At 32.6% G+C, this 10,353-nt stretch overlaps 1 protein-coding gene across 1 annotated transcript; it reads right to left on the reverse strand.

Moving 5' to 3' along the window:
• Positions 1-939: 939 nt before the first annotated feature.
• Positions 940-2,815, reverse strand: LOC111916490 (uncharacterized). Its single transcript, XM_023912159.3, has 2 exons — positions 2,385-2,815; positions 940-1,661 (listed from the first exon to the last, which is right to left on the reverse strand). Exons 1-2 carry the CDS (start codon positions 2,702-2,704, stop codon positions 1,622-1,624), a joined length of 360 nt encoding a protein of 119 aa, XP_023767927.1. The 5' UTR covers positions 2,705-2,815; the 3' UTR covers positions 940-1,621.
• Between the last annotated feature and the right edge of the window lie 7,538 nt (positions 2,816-10,353).

Below are 10,353 nucleotides of genomic sequence, written 5' to 3' on the forward strand. Positions count from 1 at the left end.
TGACCTATTCAAAATAGGATAATATGATTGTAAATTACCGGTAATATTGCTCTATTATAAACATGCCAATAAGTTTATTGGTCAAAAATATTAAAAAAAAAAACATACTTACATAAATGTGAACAAAAAAAAAAAATTCTTACGGTATTGGGCCAATTCCATGTCATATTAGTGGCTTTTATGACAATTTGTACTTGGCATAAAAAAACCCAATATTACAAAAATGAGTAAAAATTTTAGTTTATGTCCATATTAAAATAATCATGTTTTTTAATACATATTTGACCTGTAAACTTGTTTGACATGTGTGATTCTTATTCATTATTTTGTGTTCCAATCGATGTTTTTTTGTGTTTCGTTTTATTACATTGTCGTCTTTTTTTTTAATGATTTTTATGGATATTTTAATTTTATTGGGCATAGATTTAAGACTCTACTTTGTTGCCATATTAGAGTTATCTACTACGATCTACATATTATACAATTTCTATCGTTATTATGTCACTATTATTTATCTATCATCGGTCATTTTTTGGGATTTTATAGTGAAAACATTTTGGTCTTGTTTACCATGATAATACATATGATATGTATTTATCTTCTCTGCGTATTAAACTATTGATATGGATTAACACTTCTTAAGAAACATTAAGTATTTATGACTAGATACACTTGATTTGAATTTGTTTAGAAGAGATCTTGTACCTCCTTTACATCTCAAACGTGATACGTGACAACATAAACTAGCTGATCTGATTTAATCTTTCAGACAGATGCATCTGGTTTACAACTTACAGATGAAACATCTCACAAATAGGGCTGTCAAATCGGACAGTCATATCGTGTTTTTGTCTGACACGACACGACACGACAATGTTTTGTATAACACGAACACGACACGACACGATGTCGTGTTTTTTTTTTTCATTAACACGAAAATGAACCAATTAAAACACGACAACATGACACGACACGACACAATAAAGATAATATTACATAACTATTAGTGTATTTCATTCATACTTAAAGATATATAACACGATAAAAACGACAAACACAAAAAACCCGACAACCACATGCTTAATCGTGTCAATTTCGTGTCGATTTATGAACACGAACATGACACGACATGACATCGTGTTTTTTAATCTTGACACGAACACGAATTCGAATTTTGATTTCGTCCCAATTTCGTTTCGTTTCGTTTCGTGTATTTTTGTCGTGTCGTGTCATAAATTGACACCCCTACTCACAAGTGAGACGCGGCAACATAAACTAGCTGAGCTGATTTAATCTTTCAGACAAGATGTTGTATTTGATATACAATTTACAGATGAGATGAGACGGTATAAACCAACCGATTTATATCTTTCAGACGAAATGATATACCTGATTTACAGCTCACACATAAAATAACACGGTATAAGCCAACTCAATTCATATATTACTAAAGAAAAATTAATTTTCTTCTTTTTCTTACAACCCAATCTTTTATAATGATATAATTCAAACAAATAATTACTTTTCACCAAATCTATGTAACAAAAATAATTATAATACCATTGAATTGTCGATGGTCACTTTTTAGTCTACTCATCATCATTTGAATCATCACTCACCGCTAATTGCTAAACTGGAGCAGGACACGATCACTGTGGGCCCTATAAAACGAATTATTTTCACTTCATGTGCTTTTTTCGTTGCAAATTTATTTTTTATTATTTTTACCACAATATTCATGGAATAGATTTAAAAGCAACAATTTCTTTTCTCTAAAACCCATCCAACTTATGTCAATTTCAGTCTCAAAATGAGTATATCGTGTTTTGTTGAAATTGTTTATGCATAATAAAAAAAGAAAAAGTATTTGTATCGATTAAAATTTTAATTCTATCTTTTATAGGAGACAAATTGAATCAATATTCAATAATTTAATTACGTTGTATAATAAATAGTTTTATTTTATTTTATTTTTTTCGTTTAGGTATATGTGTAGATTAGATCACGCATATGTATATGTAACACACACTTATCAAAATTTGTTGTATAGAAATTATATATAAAAAATTCAATTTCGTGTATCAAAATCGAAACAAAAAGTACATCAAACTGAAGGGTTGAATCCAAAATTCCTAATTGCTTGTAAATTGTAATCCAAAAATTTGCATGAATTATGTAATTAAATACGCAAAACTCCTAAATTTTTTAGTTTTAGATTCTAAATCGATTCACATAAACACAGATTCACAGAATTAAACTTGCTCAAATCACAGAATTAATCTTGCTCAAATCAATTCTCTCTCACACACACACATACTGATTTTTCTGTACAAAATCCGATTTCGGAAACTTTTACGTGCATTATAATCGAAATATCGAATCACCTGTGAGCAATTGAGCATCGACGTCCGTGCTGATCGTAATACTCACACCGATGAGTTCCTTCATCGAAATTCTGCGAGTAGCTAACGGCGTCATACCGGAATGTCAAAGGTTTTGGGGATCCATAGATGCTCTTCTTGCTTTCTCGAATCACTGTGTTGATCAGCTTTCTCCACTTCCGACGCCATCGATCACAGCCATTGATGTGTTTGCCGTCGTTGATTAGTGTATACTGGTTATGAGATTGAACACACGACGGCGAGATACAGCCGGAAAAGTAAGATGATGATGATGATGATCTCCGGTGAGGAGTGTTGCCCATTTTTTAAGGAGAGAGAGGTTCTTTCTGTTGAGATTCTGAGAGAAAGTTTGATGAATGAGGAGGATTTTATTGTTTAGTCCGTGGGTATGAGGGTATTTTGGTAATTTTAGGGCTGTCAATTATATCTTTGCCAAACGAACACTTGAGTTGCTTAAAATCATGATGTGTTATAGGACGTCCTATGTTATAATTTTAGGGTATTGTACATATAAAGTTATTATATTTTAGTTATTTTTATTATTTTAATAGTTGTGAATTTAAATGTGTAGTAACTAAACATTGAAATTGATAGATTTATATTTTAGTTATTTTTATCAAATTGAATAATTTTAGGGGAATGATACAAAAGTAAATTGTAAGAATTGACTTTTTATTACCATAAGACAAATGGATGAGTCCATCCTTCAATCTATTTTTTGTTATCTAGGGATCACATTCACTTTTTCTATTTTTATCAATTTATTTCCATTTTTCTCAACCTACGATATAAGTAATCATTTTTTTTCCAACCATTCTAAACCATATGTTTGATAAAGAAAATATTAAAATATCTATTAAGTTAAAGTTACATAAATAAAACCAAAACTAAAAATCAAATTGAATTACAAAACACACTACTACACATGGAAATTTAAAAAGCCATAATCCAAATTATAAAATGACACTTAAAAATTTTATCAAAGAAGATATATAGTTACGTTCAATGTGATCGGCCAAATCCTATTGAAATTGGTAGTGAGTTTTTGAGTCGTGCAATTTTATAATCATATTTCATTAATTTTTTTTGGTGGGGAGATCAATAGCATGTATTTGACATATAACAACGCCTTCAATCATTTTATGTAATTAAGGCAACACTACATCATATTTTACTTATGTATTTGTTAGTTGAACGTGCAGTGATTCTTATTATGCCCTTAACATGTTTTTAGTACGCCAAAAGCTTGTTCCATGTCTTTTTTTTTGTTGTTTCTTATGTTGTATTGAAACGTTTTTTCCTAGTTGTGTATGCAAATGATTTCATAAAAGTTGCCCACCTTAAGTATGTCCCATCCGCAAAATAGTACTCCTACTTGTATTTTTCTTCGTTCAAATGAAATGAACATTTTAGTGTTTTTCCATGCAACTTCTCGTTGAATACTAGTAATTGGTAGAGCACTGTAACATTTAGAATCCTATGTGTAATTTATTATAAGTTCATTATGATTTTTGAAGGATTTTATTGGCCACGGAGTGGAAAGGTTTCCCCACGACGTGGCATAGCCAAGAAGGTTCGCGGAGTATTTTTGTTCCCCACGACGTGGCAGGTATAGGGCCACGACGTGGAGACCAGCTGATGACAAAAACCTTAATTTTCGGGCCTTCAGCCTTATTTAAAGGAAAGTGAGGGCAGGGTTTGATCACATATCAACAATCACAATAGTATGGATATTTTGGGAATCACTTTCCTTTCTGAGCTCCGGCTGACTGTACGCATTGCATTCTTTTTATTACTATTATTTTCTAAAGATTTGTTAAGATATTCAAATCCTCAATTTGAGTCTGGATTCACAAGAATGTTCATCTAATTTCTCAAACCAAGGCTTTGATACCAACTTGTAACGTCTCCATTTTTGTTGGATTATTGTCTAAGTCCATAACTATTTTGGTATGTACTTGACCCGATGGTGCATGGTCCTTTTGGGTTGCCTTCACCAAAGCAACTTGATAGGATGAATTATGGAGAGAAAGGATAAATTATGATTTATTAATATATTATGAGAATAATATATTAAAGGAGAAATCATATTGTTTAATTAATATTAGTCAAGAATTAATTGATAATTAATTTTGTGGTTAAAAGAGATTAATTAAACTTAAGGGACTGGAACTATAATTATAAGATAATTGAATTTGGGCTATGGATCACCTTGGAATAATGGGTTGGACGAATTCTATGGGGAAACCCATTAGAAATCGTTCAAGGGTTATACTAAAAAGGTCCATGGGCTGCTTAGGGCTTAAGCAGTCAGATTAGGGTTTCCTAGTTGAAAACCCTAATAGCCTACATGTATATATAGCACCCTTAAGCCCCAAAAACGTGGCTAAGAGTTCCTCTAGGGTTTCTAGACGTTTTTGGGCAGGCTCCTCTCTCCTTGTACTTCATCCTCTTGCTATTGGTGTTTGTGAGCCATTAAAGGAGTGACAATTGTAACTCTAAGCTTTCTAAAGTCATTGTAAGGAGGAATTGAGATTGTTATCGCTACATAACAATCAAAGGTAATTCTCTAATTCTCTAAACCCTAATTTCAGTTTATAATATGTTAGATCTAAGATAGTAAGTCTTGGATACATTGCATGTACAATAGAGAAACCTAGATCCAAGCATTAGGGTTTGCATGAGCACATAGGATGTTCTTATGGCCAAAACCGATCAGTGGTATCAGAGTCTTGATTGGTTTCTGTTGTATGTGATGCTATGTTGAATTATTAACTCAAAATCGATTTTTTGGCCTCTGCCCGACCCGACTCGGCGAGTCAGTGGATGAACTCGGCGAGTCTATCTGACTCGGCGAGTCCAAGGGTCAGACAGAGAGAATATCGGGATTTCTTGCTGTTTTGCTTAAGGATTAATACCAAAAACGTATTTTTATGATAAAATCCGATTTTTATTATATTTGGATGATTATCCTTCATAAAACAAAAGATAATTTCAAATCTTTTGAATAATAGTTTCCTTATAAGATAAATATGGATTATTTAAATTATTTGGTAATTATCTTATGAGATTAGATCAAATATAAATAATGACAAAATTAATTGTTTAATTTCTATTATTTGTTATTTGATCCTTGTGTTGTGAAAAAGTTTAAATTGTGCCCATGTAAGTTTTATGGTTTAAATTTGAACTTAAAGGTTTTGTTTTGAAATTTAAATAGTTAAAACCCTAATGTTTTGAAATGTTTCAAAACTTGCCCTCAAGTTTTGGAATTTAAAAGTTTAATTTAGAAATGTTAAATTCTAAAACCCTAGTATTGTTTTGAAAAGTTCAATTCACACCCTTATGGTTTTATTAATTAATTAAAGAGTATAATTAAAAGAGATTTGATAAATCCATAAAGTTTTGGTTTACAATTTAATTAAATTAAAAGTATAATTATTAAATTTGACCACCTAGTATTTTAAAAGTGTAAAATACACCCTATACTATATATAACATTAAAAGTCTAGTATTATATATGTATGAGTAAACAGTCAGTCTTACCGTTAGTAGGCCTCATTCACGAATTTGGTCTATAAGGGGTGTTTAAGGAAATTGCCTATAAAATGGCGATTAAATGGGTATCCACTCTTACCCACCGCACTCTTGACTAGTGGAGGGTCGTTAGCCGAACGGGTAGGATAGGACAGATACCTTCCATTATAAGTATAATGAAGTACAAAAGTAACTAAATGCGTTTACAAATTCCCAATCTTATTACCTTAGGCAAAAGTGAATTGATGCAATTCCATATAATTACACTTTGTGCCCTTGCGAAGACGTTAGTGGAGCGTGTGTGGTTAACCGACACACTAAATGGTTCTAAGCAAAGGTAGCAAAGGGTGACTTAATGTTTGTCATAGTTTGGTGGAGCGTGTGTGGTTAACCGGCACATCGAATAGGTGACTTTAACATGTGGGGGCACCATGTAAGTTTGCATGGTTATTCACACCTGCTTTGTGATCCTCGGTATCCCAGTCACAAACTCGAAGGGCATATCGAGATTTAAACATGTCACTGAAATGTTCAATGAATCTCAAAGGATCTAGGAATTTTCAATAGATTTAAAACTTAATCTGTTTTTCCTTTTTTATGGTGGAAATTGGTAAATCATCATTTACCTACCTTCAAATATTCTGCAACTAGATTACGACATCCCTCTTCTAGGTTGTAGAGTATTGTGTTGGGTCCTAGCCTTAATATCTCATTTGGGTGATTTAATAAGGACTCAATCAATCAACTAACTTGAATTTAATTTTTCTCCCGTTTTGTATATGTCAAAGTATGACAACTATGGTCTTCCCAAATCCTGTGGAACAAGCTTTCACATGAGGATGATATTCCACGATTCGATTGAGGAACACGAGATCATGCTTCACTTCCTCCACCTCCTCCTATTATTCTCCCTAACCCACAAGTTCAAAAGATTGAAAAGTTCAAACTCACTCAAGCCCTTTTGGCAAGTGAAGATGACGAAGGAAAGTCAGTGTGTGCACACATCCTAGAGATGAAGTCACACATTGATAGATTAAGAATGTTGGGATCTGTTGTCTGTGAGGAGCTGGCTGTTGACTGGGTTCTTCAGTCACTTCCTGACTCATATAGTGAGTTCATAAGAGAGTACTATATGATGAACCACGACGTAACCCTCATTGATCTCACCTATATGCTTATTGCTGCTGAATCAGCAATGATTTGGCACACTGGAAAAGCAAAGTTGATTGGTGGATCAACCTTCTAGACCTCTATGGATATAGGCAATGGAAACGAAAGGCATGCCATGATCGAAAAGTTTGATCATAAGAGAAAGGCAAAGTCAGAAGTAGCTCTGTGTGTTGTTCCAAAAGAGTCAATTTGCTTTTATTGCCAAGAGAAGGGGCATTGGAGACGAAGCTGCCCTATTTACCTAAGAGATCTAAGAGATGGGAGAGTCAAAACGTATGGCTCTGCTTTAGGTAAAATCCATTAACTAACTCTTTTAAGTTCCAATTCTAAATTCTTAATACATGATGTGATAAGATTACATTTTGATGTCTTGTAGGATCGAAGAAAAGAGAGGAAGCTTAAGGGAAGAAGTGAGCGAAATCTAATCGTGAAGAAATGGATTTCGATCGCATTACTTGAAGATTAGAATCTTGAGCTACTACTTAGAGTTAGAATAGATTGCTAAGAAATATGTATTAACATAGTTTTTCAATGAGTTGCATTGTAAGGACAAATTTTTTCCGCAATAAAATAAATTTTGATTTTTTTATTATTTATTTATCCTTGCAATGGCGTGTATGAAAAATTGATGTTTGAAAGTTTCTATTATTAGCAATAATGGATTTGATTCTTAATTATGCTTTTTGTGGAAAGGTCAAGAATTTATCAAATAGGGAAACTTTCTCATCGCCCAAGTTTCAATTGGATAGAAACTTGGAATCATACAACAAGTATTGCATGATGAATGAGAAGTTTCATATTCAGAAATTAGACTAATTCGTTGACAAAGTGTCAAGTGAAGGGCTAGGAGATCAAGTACACAAAGGTTGTGTGTTGATCAAGTCCACCACAAGAGTGACAAAGATATTCGTCATGATTTACTAAAGGTTTAGTGGATATGATTATACTTATAAGATTGAGTGTAATTCCGAGTTGATTTGAAAGAGTTTAAATCAATAGCAGAACGAATAAGAAGAATCAAGTAGGCAGAAAGATAAACGTTTCTCTATTCTAAGAAGAAGGGAGAGTACCTTTATTATGTTTTATGATAGGTCTTAATGATTAAGAACCATATCTCAATTGATCCTCTAAGTGAGTCTTAGTGCAATTGTTTGTCTGAGAAGAGGAATCAAGAATTGAAGAAATGGTTAAATCAAGAAGCCAATCATACTTCGTTCCAAAACAAGTCTTAGAGTTAAGATTGTGACATTGAGTGACAAGTCTTAAGCAGGTTTATAACATTCATCAAATGTGGAATTTGAAAAAGGGTTTTCTTATTACTGCATGTCACACCCCCAAACCAAGGATGGCGGAAACGTCCGAGGGTGGAGGACTTCATGTAGAGTATCACAACAACGAGTATAATAGTGCTCAAAGTAAATACAACCATCATAAATATAATTGAAAAAGTTACACCAAAGTATATGTTTACATGATTCGAATCAATTACATTATGAAACAAAATGAACTGTTTGACGATTTATCGTCCCATCCTCAAAACGTTGTTGATTTCCTGTTTTCACTGAATTCCTGAGAATACAAGTAGTTTTGAAAAGTGTCAACACAAAGGTTGGTGAGTTCATAAGAGATTTTTGTTGGAGAAATAAATCGTTTTCCTTGTAAAAGCGATAGAATATGTATCCAGAAAATCCGATATTTTCTTTATAAAAGTTATGTAATGTAGTCTTATAACCGAAGACCGAAATGTATAAGTAACCTCTCTTACTAATAGAAAATGATATGTGTTTAAATTGACATAAAGGCGCTTGAATTAAATGAAATTCCCGTAAATTCTTATGTTTGTTAATACTTTATGTATATGTAGTCCTAAATCCCAGGACCGAGAAAATAACAAGTATTGTCCATACTTAAAGATATAAATGTGGTTTCAAATGATGTGTAGTCATAAATACCAAAACCGAGAGTGTACAGTAATATCTGTACTTATTGAGATAAAAAGTGATTTTAAAATCGACATAAAACCCATTTAAGTTTTATAAAAATCCCGTAAACTTTATGTATTGTTATATCCCTATGTGAGTCGCTATAATCATACTATGACTAAATGAACCTGCCACGACGTTTCTCAGGCGTCGTAAAACTGAAATGACATTTGTCACCCGTAGACCTGCAGGTCCCACTGTAGCTAGCAGCAAGGTGTGGGGTGTCAAACCCAATATAGATCTATACACAACTATCATGTTCTCCCTCCAGGAGACTCTGATTATAACTAACAGGAATTTATATCCCGCACTCGGACGTACGGAAAGAGATTGTCTCACAATTTAGGTTAACAAGTTTACAAGTTGTGTGCGTGAGTGTAAAACCTTTCTGTATGAATGTACCCTTTTTGTACGTGTGTGTTATGTGATGTATCATAAACTATACCTATTATATTTTTATCCAAAATGTTTGTAATATATAAGAACTCTTTTATGAAAAAGCGTTAGTGTTATGAAATCCATTAAACTATGCTTATTATAGCTTATATACGTGTTCTAAATGAATGAATAATCTTATCATGAATGACTTATTTTCAGTTTATGATGATAAAATTTACAAAGGAACACATTCAATACTTAGAATTTATTATTATACACTTTGCTCAACATAATACAAAGTGTTATGAAAATTATATGATGTTAACTAAATTAGACCTTCCTGCACTGTTTTAGAAAAGCCATAAAAAAATCATACGAAGTCGAAAACTAAATCCGTAAATTCTGAGAGTTCCCAAAATGTGTCTAGTTTACTCATAATTTTTATCATGATTTTTAATGACCTCCAACTTGGGTGAAAAAGTCCATAATCACAGACTGGTTCGGATTGGTGTTTGAAATGATAGGAAGTTTTGTAAAAATCACCATAAATTGTAGAAAAATCGTATGGAGATGTGCAAGTAGTAATTTTAAAGCTAAGAACCGGAACTACTTACACCTAAAACAGTTTTTCAAACAAAAATGTATAAGTCGTCCAAAACAGTCCGTGAATGGAGTCCAACTTTTCTGATGAAAGCTGTTAGAAAAATTTAGTTATGTTCTTGGTGTTTTAACTTGTATTCCCCCCCTAAAAACTTGAGAAAACATGAAAATATAGGGGTATGAACTCACCTTGAGTGATTTCAGTAGGTAAGTGTTGAAGAAGAGAAGTGTTCAACCCAAGAACACTTGAAGAATCACTTGAAGATTCGAAGATCTAACACAAT

The sequence above is a fragment of the Lactuca sativa genome, chromosome 3 (genome assembly GCF_002870075.4).
Source record: "Lactuca sativa cultivar Salinas chromosome 3, Lsat_Salinas_v11, whole genome shotgun sequence".
Taxonomy (NCBI): domain Eukaryota; kingdom Viridiplantae; phylum Streptophyta; class Magnoliopsida; order Asterales; family Asteraceae; genus Lactuca; species Lactuca sativa.